The 16,994-nt window shown below is 35.5% G+C and overlaps 1 protein-coding gene across 1 annotated transcript; it reads left to right on the top strand.

The window, feature by feature from the left end:
• The first annotated feature begins 1,201 nt into the window (after positions 1 to 1,201).
• Positions 1,202 to 10,914, top strand: LOC129281786 (neuronal acetylcholine receptor subunit alpha-3-like). The gene is made up of 8 exons (XM_064113486.1): positions 1,202 to 1,217; positions 5,795 to 5,934; positions 7,137 to 7,181; positions 7,468 to 7,577; positions 8,140 to 8,623; positions 9,505 to 9,757; positions 10,121 to 10,224; positions 10,726 to 10,914. Exons 1-8 carry the CDS (start codon positions 1,202 to 1,204, stop codon positions 10,846 to 10,848), a joined length of 1,275 nt encoding a protein of 424 aa, XP_063969556.1. The 3' UTR covers positions 10,849 to 10,914.
• Positions 10,915 to 16,994: the final 6,080 nt, after the last annotated feature.

Raw genomic sequence — 16,994 nt, 5'->3', positions numbered from 1 at the left:
GGCCACGAGGATATTTCCTGCTCTTAAGGAGAAAAGTGTAATTAGGTATGCAAACACTGAATTCCAAAATTTTGTCAATTAATAGATCTATTCAAACGCTGTCGTTATGATGGTTTTCCAATGTACTTCAATCGTACATTATGTCACGAAAAAGACTCAACATCTTGAAAGTCTGAATGGTGGACGGAGATCAACGATGTCGACATCTCGGGTTCAATGCTTTCGGTTTTGGCTCCTGGTTATGATCTGGTTACTTTTTGCCTGTCAAAGTCAATGCAAAAACGGTGAGGAATCATTCAGAATTCATATTCGGGTTTCATATCTATAGGCTGAATTTTGAATGCCATTTCTAATTTCCCTGTACATTTGTTTTTCGATTTTCTTTCAACTAATTGCTTAAAAACGGAAAAGTACGGATAGCCATAATAAGTGCTGCATTCTTTCTTTGTCAGAAAACTTTGTCAGCGATCTGGGGCCTGTAACACAAAGCTTAGCAATGATCGTAGAACATTTTTTTACGATTGATTCCATTAATATACAATATACAATTAATCGTAAAAATCAAGCGTACTATTAACGCGCTAACCTTTGTGTTACGGGACCCTGAACGACCATTATAGCGCGTCCTAAAAACGTCCTTCTGATGGTTCCATGACATTTGCTCCGGCGACAATTGCTCTGCTGCTAATTCCACACATTAATGGAATGACCAACTTCAACCCTGGATTAGGCCTACCCTATCCCTAAAGCTAACATAAAACCCTCTTGCAACCCAGCCCTGTATCTTAGACGAAGTAAAGCCCGGAGCAATTGTCGCCGGAGCATGAATATCGTTTCACCTCTTCGGCTGAATTAATTCTAAAATTAAGTATTGTTCTCAATTAACACACGTTCCGAAAGCATTATGCTTTCGATTTCGCAAATTGTGATACACTGTCTTTTGGCCATTATTCAGCTTATTGTTCCCCTCACTGATAGTTCTGTCAATCATAATTATCAAACAAACTTTATTCTGGATGTGTCTTGGCCTTCTGAACATGCTCAAGTTTATAATGTATAATAAGCCTGAATAGATCAGGGAATGTCCCTGCTCAGATCTTGGATGTTGAAATGGAGGTTAACATGCTAAAGATATTTTAGAAATACAGCAGTGCTGTAAAATTGGAATGGGCTGAAATATGCACCATTGTTACGTAACATAATGACATTCAAACCAGGTGAGACGAATAAAATTTATATAAAAGTTAGAAAATGAAATGTGCTTTCTAATCCTGTATATTTCATTGAAAACAATACAACATGTGGAAATTAATTCAGCCGTAAAATGCGTTTTTTTTTTTTTTTTTTTTTTTTTGGGGGGGGGGGGGGGGCGCTGTTGTCTGTTTAGTTCACAGAGATACGATCTTATACGTAAGTAAGCTCACGAAGCACGTATGTTCATCACCCATAGGCTATGTATCAACCCAGTGGAGTTCGCCATTAAAGGCCTTTGCACAGTTTCAACGTTGGTGTCGTGATACTTTTCAATAAAGAAAATGTGTGTCGTACCATGACAACATGTATTGTTGCTGGAATTTCCAGGGATTTAAAGTGGATATGGTGTGATCAAACTATGAAAATTTATAATCCATTATATCAATGGTCATATCATGACTTTAGTTAAGAATATCGTGCGCAAATAAAGGCAGATCAGCATAATTTCATATCATTGTCTAATACGTAATAGATCGAGTGTGGGAGACGGGGGTAAAAAATTTCAACATTTTATTATCTTTATTGTACTAAGTTCTCAATTTTTTAAATACTTTCTTTCTATAGTAAGTTATTTTGTTGTTATTTTATTGTATATTTGTGTTGAGTTTGACAACTCTCCAGTTTTTTTTAATGTGTAAGCTAAATAAATAGTCAGTGGATCTTGGGGCTATATTGCAATTGAAATCACGCACGTCAAGTGGCGTAATTCATCTGATCGGGGGGGGGGGGGGGGGGTGTGAGAGCAATAATTATGTTGAGTTAAAAAAAAATGGTCCCCCCCCCAGAGCTGTTAGTAGACGGGGATATACAAAACGTGTGTGAAGGGATGGGGGTCAAAGCAATATATTGAGCTGAATATTCAACAATAATATTCAAGGGTAACTCATCCCCCCCCCTTCAATAGCTATCAGTAGACAGGGGCGGATCCAGCCTTTGCCAATATGGGGGGGGGGGGGGAGCCGAATTTTTTTAACCACATTTTCCCGATCGGCCACTCGAAGTTGATTTTTGTTGGTATCTTTGAAGGGGTAGTCTTTTATTATAATAGTCTAAGCTTTATTCTTATAAATCAACATAAATATATAATAATCTCATATTAAGCCTTATTTGATTAGTGCGAGTGCAAAGTATTTTGTCCTAAAATCTAAATATTCTGGGCAATGTTTGTGATCCTAAGACAGATGTGTATCCACCGCAACTATCTTACATTTTTCAACAATCAAATAATGCGAGCGAAAAGCGTGGGCTGAAAATTTTGACATTTCTAGACGAAGTACGGAAATTCTAAGCACTTTTTGTAATTGTGATAATAATAAGTAAATGACTAAACAATTGATGCGAGCGCGAAGCGCGTGCGGAAAAAAAATCGAGATTTACACCCAAAAATGGGACACTCTGATCATTTTGTGTAAATCATGAAAATGATAATTGGAAATCTTATAATGCGAGCACAAAATGTTTGATATTTGGATGATTTAAATAGTGAACAAGCTGCGTATCTGAATAAACATGCGCGACCTAGAATCTGGGCATTCTAAATACCTTTTACATCATGGAAATCAATAAAGCGAGCGCAAAAAGCGCGAGCTTAAAGTATTTGATATTCCGATCTGAAAAAGGGACAATTTAATCTCTGTATTTCAAGCACTTTGTAGGACAATTGTGAGGTGGATTTGGATCACAGTTTTAAAAAAGCCGATATGTTTCAATATTATTCCTTTGAGTTTTGACCTAGGACCGGGACATCCTAAGAACATTATGTCATCAAATGAAAATGATGACTGTCTTCCTATTTCTCTTCCTCAGCACGAAATAGAACTTGTCGATATTCCATTCTGAAAACAAGGACATAGTGATTACTAAATTAATATCTTATTTATTAGTCTAATAAGCCTAATGAGAGCGCGTAATCTGTTAATATTATGGCTTGAAAAATGGACATTTAAAGCACTTTTGTAATTATGATGCACGATTTAATATATTTTCAACAATCAATGCGAGCACAAATCGTAAGCCGAATTTTTTTATAATCTGTCATGAAATGGGGATTTTAAGTAGTTTGTTATAAAATCAATATTGAGATATACATAACTCACCCGGTGTATTGGAAAAGAGAGGGAAAGGAGCACCCCCTTCTCCCGATCCGCTTGAGACAACATTATACCTTCAACTTTCTTCTTCGTTCTCTTTTTTATATATTTCTTGTACATACCATCTCAAGATCTTATTTATTTTTAATAGTAGTTCATATTCATATTTATAGTGTAAACAGATTTTACCTTTTATAATTACAATTCTATACGTGTTGAGGACCCCACTGAAAATAAGCTTTCGAACTATCCTGTTAAAGATTACTGACTTTTATTTTAATTTAATTTAATTTAATTTATTTATTTATTTATTCTTACTCATTATTATTTTTGGGGAGGGGTCCTTTCACACCCATAATCATCAAACAATAATCGTTCCGAATCCTCCTTCATTTAGGTTATGTAAATGAAATACTAAAATATTAAATTAAGAGGAAAGGAATTAAGACAAAGTAATTTTACAGCTACAACTATGATTCATTTGCGAAAAAGGGTATTTCTTTTTTATTTTAAGACCGCTCGGGGGACATTCATAATGTAGTTTTTAGTCAAAAAATAAATTGTGTCAGGAACTCGTTGGCTGCAGTAAATAAATATTGTTTTTAAAAATGGATAACCATGAGAAACAAAATAATCATATCCATCTTTAGTCGAAGTGCCAGGAATGAGCTCTTTGGCAAGCTCTTTGGTGTAAAAACCGCTTGCGAACCAATTCTGCACATTGAAAAATAAACGCTGACTAAGCAAAAGAAAATTATAAACTGATTGAAATTGCCGTTGCATACGATGACATGTTCAAATAAAATTGGAATCATGCAGTATTTTGTTTGTTATACACAAAGAAAACTCAGACCATGACACCCGTCATGATTTTTGTATCCAATATGATTCTATAACATATATTTACATCAGGACAATTTATCTAATATAGACACACATAATAGAAATTGTAATAGATATGCGCTATGCTAAACAGTCAATGTGAGTATATGCAATCTTGACCTAAATTTGCCTTTTGGTAATTCAGGAAAGAAATAATAATTCTAGAAAATGAAATCATTTATGTGTTAGGTATATTCCGAACATTTTCCAAAATCGTTAAACCATTAATTTCACAGATTAAGTGTCAAAATTAAGTATTAAAGTGCGAAGTGGTCATTACAAGGGGAAAAGGTACGTGGAAAATACCACCTTACACCAGTATGGGACTAGATATCCGTCCCCGCAGACACGGCGATCAGCCCGTGTGCGCACGCTAAAATTTATCATTCTGCGGCTCGCGTGCTAGGAATGAACTTGATTTTTCTCTCAATTACGAAACTCATCGTGGAAAAGGTTATCCAACATGCAATGATATACTCGTAAAATTTGTCGTCATGTATCATTTACACACAGATAATAGAATATAACCCTTCTTTTGGAGAACTATTAGTAAGTTGTTCGAATCTAACGATTTTCTTTTAAAAATATAACAACAATTTACCTGATTTCAAATGCCTGCCATTTCTTAAAAAAAACTAGAATCAATAAGCCACCACCGTTATCAGTTGTGAAAAATTCTAGGAAACGTACTAAGATGCTTTTGCAAATGATTAAAAATTAAGGGGATATGAAAATAAGGATTTTGCAATGCTATATCAAATTTCTGTTATATTTTCATCAATTTTGGGATTGCATCGAAATGACTGATAATTCAAAGTCTTACCCACACTTGCTTGTAAATTTGGTATATGTTGGTACACTGATAGTCAATGTAAATGATAAACATTCATAGCCTCACTAAAATTGAACAAATCCATTGTTTTTAGAATTTTAATGTCGCATACATTTTGGAGAGTGAGCAAAGTGATGCTAACAAACGTCGCTAACAATATTGCTAGGCGAAAAGGCCTTTCAATGGCGCGCTCCACTGAGTTGAGGCCGTGAACATACGTGGAAGGGAGCGGTTTAGTTAAATTCATTGTTATCTGAATGAGGCTAAAAAGCATTAAAAATCAGGAGAGAAGGGTACTGAACGTGCATAGAATCATAATTTCATGACCATTTTCACGTTTTTGTACTCGTCTACTGGGATGGGTAGAGAGTGGGGGGGGGGGGGATGACTGACGCAGACACCATGTAACTATGGTGACTAGGCTATATAATGGTGGCGACTTCTTAATTTAGTTTGCACACGTTATCATTTTTCACATGATTGTGCACGTTGAGAATCTTACTTCAAAATGAAATATGGCGCCTACTTAATATATCATCAGTTATTATTTTTACTATCATTATTCTCATCATCATTTTTATCATTAATACTATCACTATCACTGTTATTATAATTATTGTTGTTGTTGTTATTATTATCATTATCACCATTGTTATCAACTTCACAGACTGATGAAAGTTCTTGTCAATTGCATATGGGTGAATATCACCCTCTTTCTTTTTATATTATACCGTAGTTCGGAAGCGATCATCATGGAGTATGATGCGTTCTGATTTGACTGAGGGCGGTTATGACGTCACAGAGATACCATCGGTTGAAAATGGAATCCCACTTCCGGTCATCGTGCATCTTACTCTCCAATCTGTGAAAGATGTGGTATGATGATTATAATTGGGCTAAGTATTCTCAAACCCATTATACAAAATACCCCCCCTTCATTTTCTTTCAACCTGAGATTCTATTTTTTTTTATTGGAAATTCTTTTAGTTCGGACAGGAAGGCCTATAAATTTCTGGTTTGCTGTTGGTTTTCATTATTCTAATCAATTATAGCTTGTTCTAACATCATATACTAATAATAAATGATAAATAATAATAATAATTATAATAATGCAGCATAATGTGGATAAATTTCTTGCCGAAGGAAATTACGCCATGGCTGGGATTCGAACCCACGAACCTCTGTTTCAAAGTCCGGAGACTAATCCACTGAGCCACAACGCTCCTTGAACGCTTTAGCGGCTATTAATATGGTGGCTTAGCTACAGCCGGGGTAATGATACCAAGTATCAAAGCGCAGTTGAATATATGCACATAGCAACTGCGCTATATCAATGGTCATATTTTTATTAAAAAACCCATTCCACAGAGATCAAGACCGCTGAAAGACCTTTGAAAGACCTTGAATTCTGGTTGATCTTTCAGAGGTCTCTCAATGAACCTACAATGGTCTTTGAGGTCTTACATGATTCCTGACCAATCTTTCAGTGGTCTTCGTGGTCTTCATGGGCTCCAAAACGTTTTGAAACGTTTCAAAACAGTCTTACAGCGGTCTTATAGGAAAATGGTCTTTCAGTTGTCTTTCAACAGTCTTTTAGCTTCCTTTCGATGAACTGTCAAATGTCTTAATAGTCTTTCGATGATCTTTCGGCAGTTTCTCAAGATTTTTGCGGAGATCACTGTAAGACTCATGAGAGATCACTGAATTATCATTGAAAGATCATTAAAAGACCAGGCAAAGTCCATGGAAAGAATTCTGAAAGATCACTTGTTGCATAAAAAAATCTTTGAAAGACCATTGAAAGATCTCTATAAATATCCATCAGTCTTTCAGAGTTCTTTGAGGGGTCTTTCTGAGCCATTCCACAGAGATGACAAATTTCAGTGATCTTGAAGACCGCTGTAAGACCTCACCAATTTTAGGTCTTTCAGAGGTCTTTCAATGGTTTCCGTTCTGTGGAATGGGGGCCTTAGTATGATCTCGTAAATTGTTTCACATAATTTTTAATCCAAATGTTTACCAATAATTACTGAATTCTCGATACCGCTTTATTCAATCTCTCATTCCTTTCACCATAGATCGAAAAGAAGCAAACTATCATTGGGACATTTACCTTCGGATTGGTAAGTGACTGATTTGAGGCACGTGCATTGTCAATCATATGAAGATAAAAAGATTAGAGAAGAGAGAGAGAGGAAAAATGATGAATGATAATAAGGCTTACAATTTTTTTTGTAAAACTACTGTTCTTAGAGAGGAACCCTTGCATCTTGCATTCGGGTTCCTTGGAAGAAGAAGATGAAGAATCGGTTTGAAATCTTATGCTTTAAGCCGTTTGGATTTGAATTATAATCAATATCCCCAAACATCAAAATTTAATATTTCGTTTGCCCTTTTTTGTATTCAAAGGTATGGACGGATGAACGTCTAACATGGATACCCAGTAACTATGGAAACCAAACATTTATCACATTGCCCTCCAGAATGATCTGGGTGCCCAACACCAACCTTGTAAACACGTAAGTATTAAGCTTACTCGTAAATTATAAACAAGCACAGTAAACTGTTATTTGAAATGGAATATAACATATTCGTTTTCCTTCATATTGGACAAATGTTACATTCAATTTACTTGGTTTCGAATGTTAAACACTCGACCTGTCAGGGCTGTATTTACAATTAAAACTATTTCTGTGAGTTTTTGGCATATAAGTGATGCAGTGATAGAGATTCTTCGTAGATGCCTCAATTAGCTACGAATGCCTGAGAGACGTTTTTCACATATAAGAGCAAATAAATCAATGCTTTATCCTTAATTAGGGTTTGGTTGTCCACCTCCATCACAGCGTTTGAAACTTTGCATTCCGTTAGACCCCAGATATAGCTCTTCTGCAGAGACTTGTATGCGTATATTGTAAACGACCTGAGCTACAGCAGATAAATGTATGTACTTTCTCAAACATATAGTTTTCACCTTGAATTTGGGCTCTGATGAGCTAATTTCGCTAGAAAGAGAACTAATGATCATGATAACAAAATAATACACCAGAATATTTTTGTTTACTTCTTACAACATTCCAGAAACTCTGAGGACTCCCGGATCCCAAAGAACCCTGAAGACACCAAAGTGCACATCAGGTACGATGGTCGGGTCTTTCTGGAAACGACTGTCCTCCAGAGCACTCATTGTCCAATGAATCTTTCAAGGTTCCCTTTCGACACGCATAACTGCAACCTGATGTTTCGGTCTCAGGACATGAGTACGAGTGTCATGCTTGTACCCGGTAACATTCGACACCGTGACGAGGACAAACCTCTGACATGGGACGTCCTAAGTGTGGATCATGTGTCTGCTCCCATAGCGGAACTGACTGGTTACCCGGCAGTTTCGGAATTGATCGTGATCGCCAGACTCCAACGGCTACCGTTTCATTATATTTACGTCATCCTGATCCCGGCCATGCTCATCAATGTCATGGGTGTCTTTTCCTTCTTGATCCCTCTCAAGAGCGGTGAACGCGTCTCAGCTTGTATCTCGATTGTTCTAGGTGTCACCATCTTTCAGGTAGGTCGATTAGCAAATGGAACGTCAGATTCAAGACCAATTTTGCCGTGAGCAATTAGGCCTTTCTCCCAGTCCGGGGATCTTCTCTACGGAACAAATCTCCTACGGATATGCCCTGGATGACATCATGCTTAGAATCAAATAAAACAAATCTGGGGACTGTTTTATCAACATTTTCCCCGACAAGTTGTCAGATCTGACTACTTTCCTTGATTTTGATTGGCAGAGAACGGCAGTTCCTATGATAATTTTCGGATAAAACAGGACTTTTCGGATAAAACGTCTGACAAGTCCGTTCGTAAAACGCTCCCCAGGAAATTTTTCTAAATAAAGAATAATTAAATATCACACATGCACCTCCAATCGCAAATATTTTCAAACGAAGTAGTCCCTTGGAAGTCTTGTAAACAGTTTTAGCCTTTTACTAATTTCTTTTATTCAGACTTGCATTTTCCTCTCTCTTGGGATGAAACTGGAAATGCTGCCAAAAGCATTTTTTCTGAAATGACATATTTCGTCCAGTCATTGCGAAATTTCCTTGGCTATTTATTTTAATTTTTTACATTTGTAAGTAGAGTAGGGCTATTCAGGGACATTTTTTTAAAAGAAAAATGAATAAATTAATACGTTACGGAGAGAGGGCGCCGATATTCTCAGATGTAAATTTAATGTTCACAAAGAATCAAGGAATGACCATATTGTCACCACACTTCTGTGACATTATAATGTTAGATGGTACTCCAATACTTCACATTATTGAACCCTTAGCAAAACTTAGACAGGCTTTTATAATGGATAACTTGTTTAATGGCGTCCCATATTGCTCAATGGCGATACTGTCATACTGACCATCAAAGTGTTAAAACTTTTACCGTCACAAGATTGTCATCTCCGACGCCATGCCACAGACTGGCCGGTTGAACAGCACTCCAGAGACCGTGAAATACCTGTCCTATTCCTTCATTGCTTTGGTTGGAAGCATGATGTGTTCGATCTTGACTCTGAACATCAGCTACCGCACTGGTTACATCAAGAGCAAGGCTTTGAGGATATTATTCTTTCGTGTCCTTGCCTCCATGGTCTTCAAGGGAGACGAGGGAAGGAAGAAGATGGCTGAAAGAAGAACAAATTTAGGTGAATAGACCAACTAAGCGGGGTTTTTTATCCTTAGCAAATTTATCTAGAGAAAATGCGTCCCGTATATCACAATGCTAGTGACTATCTTCCACTAACTAATACACGCTATTTTGGAGTCACTCTTGGCAATGTCCGAAAGTATAGGAACGACCTAAATGGTCTCAAGTCATGTACTTAATATTACGTCTACTACAGGGAATTATTGGATCATGACAACATTAGGAATGATATTTGTTTTTTTCTTAAGTTTTTTTTTTGTTTTTTTTTTCACATGCAGGGTAGCATTATCAGTTGCAAAACTACTTCCCTCTCTTTCAAAGTAATGTCCTGTGTTCTGACAGAATTTATCTTTCTATATAGTGATGTGTCAGCCTCAGATTAAATCTGATGAAACAATCGACTGTCCTTTTCAAGAGGATACCTGTTCCAAAACTCCACCGAAAACACAGACTTCAAAGCAAGAGGTAATTATTGAATCAAATTTATCAGTTCCAGTACACAAATATTGGGGAGTGGGGTATACCCAGGTATCTATTATTTGCAACTAAAGCATATGCATGAAATGACATTAATCCTTCAATTCACTCCGAATTCTCTGAGCTGGTGATTGAGACTATATAACTTATATATTGTTAACATGGTTTGTCTTTCGCAGCAATGCTTTGGCACCCCTATGTCTAAAGCATTGGCTTCAAATATTCTCCAAACTATTTAAAAGAAATATGTTTTGTATAATATTTGAAGATTTTTTTTCAGGTTTAATAAATTGAAATTGAAAAAGAATTTTTTTTTCTACAAATGCACTTGAATTTAATTAAACCATCCGAAAAATTGTAATTTTCTTTTTTTTACCCATTCGTATAATTTCCCGTCTTTTTCTTAACATTTAACTGTCTTAAATGTCTTCCTCTCATTCTATATCATTTTCCCTTTTCTCTGTATTCCTATATCTATTCTTTATGCAGGATTCTGCAAGTACAGACATGGAAGTAGTTGCAGGCATCTTTGATCGTATTTTCTTCGTCACTTTTCTAGCGGTTGAAATTTGGATGCTATCAATGCTAGGATCCCTCTTCCTTGCGATGTAACAAACTGTCATTCTTGTATTATTTCCTTCATTCTTCTTCTTCTTCCTTCCCCTCTTTCTTCTTCTTCTTAATCTTCTCCCTTTTCTCTTTATTCTTCTTTCTAATCTTCTTCTTCTTCTCTTTCTTTTTCTTGTCTTTTTTTTTCTTCTTCTTCTTCGCTCTAAAAAATATTGGGTAGAAGTGCTCCTTTAGGTCAATTATGTGTCCAACCAAAATTAGGCATTTCTTTTTTCATTTTTATTTATCCAGTGTGATGAAAATGTTGCCCATTCTAAAGTACTTGCTGCTTATTTTTTTTAACCTTACTTAAAAATATGCTTCTCGCATTGGGTAAAATACTGCCTCAAATTGGTTGGACACATAATTATCCTCGTGTTGGTAAAAATTTTACCCAATATTTTTTATAGTATTTTTCTTCTTAATTTTCATATCCTTATACAACTACGTTTTTCTTCCTCTTCATCCTCCTATCCTCCTCCCTTTCCTCCTCATCCTCGTCTTTTTTCTTCTTCATCACCTTCTCCCTTTCAAATACCTCCAGGCCTCATCAAGAAAGTATCTAAATATTCTGCAGAGGAACAGTCGTAGATAAATTGTTTTGTTTTTGCCTGAAACACTGGGCAACCTCGCTTACATTTTCACCATAAATTCACGGATGTAGTTTTCTTGATTAAGAAGGAGCAAAACAGATCGAAGCTCGTGTGTGCCATTTTTATTTAACATTAATCAGTCTAGAGATATGTCTGATATTACAAATAACATATTGGTAGTACAGTTTATTATATTAACTATTTTGATTACCATGTAGAAAAATTGAATATTCAGGACGCCGACATCAGGTCCTTATGCTTCAAACCCTTCAAATGCTTTTTCTTTTTGTCATGCACTCATGAAAATCGTCAGAGAAGAACAACAGGTCGTTTGTGTTGCAATTTCAGTGCCATTCTCTAATTTGTTATCTTGATAATCCTTGTCATAAACCTGTCATTTAAACGCATTTTTTAAATACATGTCGATAACCTTTAGGGAGATGTCCTTACAAATTTCTGAGATCCAGGAAAGGGGATTGAACTGCCGTAGACCATCCGGCATTCTTACAATACTTATAAGTCCACAAACACTCATTGTGTTTCTTCTTTAAAGACGCTTCTTTTCTCGCTCCAAAATCAGCTCTCTCTTAATTAACGACATTGCCCATTCTCCTTTCACTCTCTTCCTTTTCTTTAGTTTACTATTTTTCACTGCAGGTAGATACTTCCAAGGCGGTGCATTGGCCAACAGAGCCTTTTGTACTTTATAGTATATCTCTCAGTGACGATCCTAATACCTCCGTCTCTGTATCCACTTGACTGCACACACACGCACATGCACTCACTCCCAACACACATCCCTCAACATGATCAACAACACAGATGAATTCAATAATGAAAATAAATATTACACAGTAGCAGAATTTAATAACTCATTTTCGAAAACAAACAGCTTTAGCATTTTACATATCAACTCAAGAAGCCTCAGCAAAAATTTTGAATATCTTCAACACTTGCTTTGTGCCATCAATTCAGTTCAATTTTCAGTTATTGGTGTCAGTGAAACCTGGTTCAATAAAAATTCTCCTCCATTATTTAACTTACCAAATTATTCTTTGATTAGAGCTGACCGTGTAGGAAGGAGAGGGGGTGGTGTTGCCTTTTACGTTTCCGACAATTTGAAATTCCGTACTCGAAATGACATAATATTTGAGCGAACTGAAACATTGTTTATTGAGATTGACATACCTAAGAGTAAAAATATTATTATTGGCTTAATATACAAACCTCCCAATGTTGAATTTGACATATTTTATCAAAATCTGGAGCAATGTCTTGATAAACTTTCTACAGAGAATAAACATATTTATTTCATGGGTGATTTTAATACAAATTTTCTGAATATAAATAATTCTAATACCGAAAGATTTCTTCAATTAACTAATTCTTATGCTTTTTCCTCACATATAAATAAACCCACAAGAATAACTGCAGCTTCTGCGACTTTAATAGATAACATTTTTTCTAATATTCATAATGAAACAATCATCGGCGGTTTACTTTATTCAGAAGTATCAGACCATTTGCCAATATTCACGATATCCGAAACCAATTCATCTAAAAATAAATCAACAATACCTCCCCGCTATAGATTAGAAACTCCCAGAAAAATTGAATCTTTCAAACGGGACCTTTTTGAAGAAAATTGGAGTGATATTTACAATGAAAATAATGTGCATATTGCTTATGAGAAATTTAACAATAAATTACAATTTTATTACGATAAAAATTTTCCACTTGTGAGGAAGCGTCAAAATTCCCGGGAGGCCAAAAACCCGTGGATCACAAAAGGGATTCTAAAATCAATACATACTCGAAACAGTCTTTACAAATTACATTTAAAGAAACCATCACCCATAAACGTGCAAAAATATAGGAAATATCGGAACAAACTTACAAATTTAATAAGATTATCTCGCAAGATGTATTACTCAGACAAATTAACTAAAGTTAGCGCTAATTCAAAGGCGACATGGCGGGTTATAAATGAGATTATCGGAAAAAAGACAACTGAATTACCTAAAGATGGACTAACTTTAAACGGTGATAAAATCGCAGATAATTCCACTTATGCTTCACAATTCAATTCTTTTTTTAGTAACATCGGCCCCCAACTAGCAAATAAGATAGGTAGTTGCAACAATGCACATTTTACTGATTTTATTTCAACGCCATTCGAAAATTCTATTTTTCTCAATCCTACCAACCCCACTGAACTCATTAACATTACGAAATCCTTAAACTCTAGTAAGTCACAAGGACATGATAGGATAAGTACATCTATGCTTAAAGAAATTATTCATGCTATTGTTGATCCTTTAACTTATATTTTTAATCAATCTATATCATCAGGTGTTTGTCCGAACCTACTCAAAATTGCAAAAGTTACCCCGATCTACAAAAAAGATGATCCTCATGAAATAAGTAATTACCGCCCAATTTCTATACTTTGTAGTATATCCAAAATCTTAGAAAAAATAATATACACACGATTGTACAATTTTTTAAACTTGCATAATTTATTGAATCAAAATCAATATGGTTTTAGGAAAAATCACTCTACAGATTTAGCGCTAGTAAATATTTACGACAAAATTACTAAAGCGATGGCTGATAAAGAACATGTTATTGGAATATTTTTGGACCTAAGCAAAGCTTTTGATACACTTAATCACAAAATATTACTTCACAAACTACATTTATACGGAATACGTGGAAATGCACACAGATGGTTAGAAAATTATTTATCAAACAGACAACAATATGTTACATTTAATGGAATAGATTCAACCTTTAAAACTATCGAATGCGGTGTGCCTCAGGGGTCAATTTTGGGGCCGCTCCTCTTCCTATTATATGTCAATGATATATCAAATACTTCGGCCTTATTATCGTTTATCCTCTTTGCAGATGATACTAATATTTTTTATGCTCACACAGAACTAGAAACTGTAATATCTACTTTAAATGTTGAATTATGTAAAGTATCTACTTGGTTCAAATGCAACAAATTATCCTTAAATATAAACAAAACACATTTTATGCACTTTAAGCATTACAATCAGGGGCGGAAATCTCTCCCAAAAGGTAGGGGGGACACAGGGGCGGATCAAGCCTTCGCCAATAGTGGGGGGGGGGGGGGCGGAAATTTGTTTCAGCCATATTTTCCCCGATCTCGGCAGCTCGAAGATGATTTTTGTTTGTTTCTTTGAAGGGGTAGTCCTCATTAGTCACTTCTTAGCTTTATTCTTATAAATTGATATATAATATTATAATCCTTATTTATATGATGCGAGCGCGAAGCGCGAGCTAATTTTTGGAAATTTTATGTATTTTTTCCTAAAATTTGAACATTCTGGGCAATGTTTGTTATCATGAAAAAGATGTGTATGCAACTTTACTACGAACGCAAAGCGCGAGCAGAAATGAACTGATGGAAAAGATACCTGTTAAAGTAGCATTTAACAATCAAATAATGCGAGCTAAATTTTTTTTGACATTTTGACCTAAAGAATGGAAATTGTAAGCACTTTTTGTAACTCAAGCAGAATAGGTATACAAGTAAACAATTGATGAGAGCGCGAAGCGCGAGCGGAAAATTTCGAGATTTAGTCCTATAATATTTACTGAACGAGACACTCTATTCATGTTTTGTAAATCATGAAAAGGATGAGTATTAATAATGCGAGCTCAAAACGCGAGCAGAAAATTGTTATATTCGTTTTGAACTGGTACTTGTTGAAAAGGTAACTGTTAAGGACTGCTTGCACCTAGCCATGAAGGCGTTACATATTTCAACAATCAAAAAATGAGAGCGCGAAGCGCGAGCTGAAAAATTTTGAACTTTCTAAAGAAAGAATGGAAAATTTCAATCAGTTTTTGTAATCGTGAACAGGATAGAGCTATATAATTTAATAATTGATGCGAGCGCGAAGCGCGAGCAGAAAAAAATAATCGAGATTTAGACCTAAAAATGGGCCACTCTGTTCATGTTTTGTAAATCATGAAAAGGATGAGTAATATGGGGTCTTCCTACATTAATAATGCGAGCACTAAGCGCGAGCAGAACATTTTTGATATTGTGATCTGAAACTGGATAATGATTTAAATAGAGAACAAGTTGAGTATCTGAATAAACATAGGCATTCTAAATACATCTTTAATCATGAAAATCAGGAAACTTTGATATTCTGATCTGACAAGAGTCAATTTCAGCTTTATATTTCAAGCACTTTGTAGAAAAATTGTATAAGGTGGATATGGATCGCACTTAAAAAAGAGTTGATATTTTCATTATTTTTACTCTGAGTTTTGACATAGGACCGGGACATCCATACGACATGTCATCATATGAAAATGATGATTATCTTCCTATTCCTCTTGCTAAGCGAGATGAAACAAAAGGGACAATTTGATTATTAAATTAATATCATATCTATTAATGCCTAATGAGGGCGCAAAATCTGAGGATATTATGGCATAAAAACTGGACATTTCACTTTTGTAATTATGAATAAGATGCATCAGTTAATATATTTTCAACCATTAATGCGAGCGCAAATCGCGAGCTAAATTTTTGATAAACTGTCATGAAAAGGGGATTTTAAGTAGTTTGTTGTATAATCAATATTGAAACATATATAATTCGCCAATCAAAATGCGAGCGTAGTGCAGCGCGCTAGCTGATACGTCTTAACAATCAGACCTGAAAAGGGATATTTTGAAAATTTTATGAAATATACGAAAATAATAGGTACATGATAAATCAAATTTTGCGAGCGCGCAGCGCAAGCAGCATTGTTAATATTCAGACGATAAAACTGACATTTTTACAGAGCACTTTAAAAAAATCAATTTGTAAATCACACAAAATAATGAAAGTTCGATTTCCGAGGTGAAATATGTTTTGTATATTGACTTCCAAACTTGACATTCGAGCTCCATATTGAACAAGATATGTAAATCAACTAACAGGCAATGCGAGCGCGAAGCGCGAGCGAAAATTTTATATAGTGGCACAAAAGATTATTTTTATTTTCCAAGTCTTCCCCTCATCTTATTTTATGCACTCGTCGTCCTTCTCTTCTATTTCTCCTCTCTTTTCCCTCCTTTATTCCTTCCTTCTTTCCCTTTTTCTTTTTTTTTGATCCGCCAAGAAGAGGGGGGGGGGGGGCGGGCCCCTCACCCCCCCTGGTCCGCCTAAGGGGCGGAAAAATTTGACAAGCAAAAAAAAAGGTTATCATCCCAAAAGTAAGGTCATCTCGTCCCAACTCGTCCCCAAATACATGTTTTATTTCGATTTAGAATGATGTATTTCTTACCATCATAAAATACCAAAAATAGTAGGGGGGACATTTGATATTGTGTCCCCCCTACTATTTTGAGTAGGGGGGACACGTCCCCCCTGTCCCCCCTGGGATTTCCGCCCATGATTACAATACACATGCTGTTAACAATACAATAGCGATAAATATTGATAACGTATCTCTACAGCAAAAACAACATTCAAAGTTTCTAGGGGTAACTATTGATGAAAATTTATCCTGGAATAATCAT

The sequence above is a fragment of the Lytechinus pictus genome, chromosome 18, assembly GCF_037042905.1.
Source record: "Lytechinus pictus isolate F3 Inbred chromosome 18, Lp3.0, whole genome shotgun sequence".
Classification (NCBI taxonomy): Eukaryota; Metazoa; Echinodermata; class Echinoidea; order Temnopleuroida; family Toxopneustidae; genus Lytechinus; species Lytechinus pictus.
The sequence above is the reverse complement of the archived record's forward strand: the minus strand, read 5'-3'. Positions and strand labels throughout refer to the sequence as shown.

Coding starts and splice junctions, on each gene's coding strand:
- LOC129281786 (XM_064113486.1), top strand. Junction 9,758..10,120: donor TGAAAGAAGAACAAATTTAG/GTGAATAGACCA, acceptor CTTTCTATATAG/TGATGTGTCAGCCTCAGATT. Junction 10,225..10,725: donor CACAGACTTCAAAGCAAGAG/GTAATTATTGAA, acceptor TTCTTTATGCAG/GATTCTGCAAGTACAGACAT.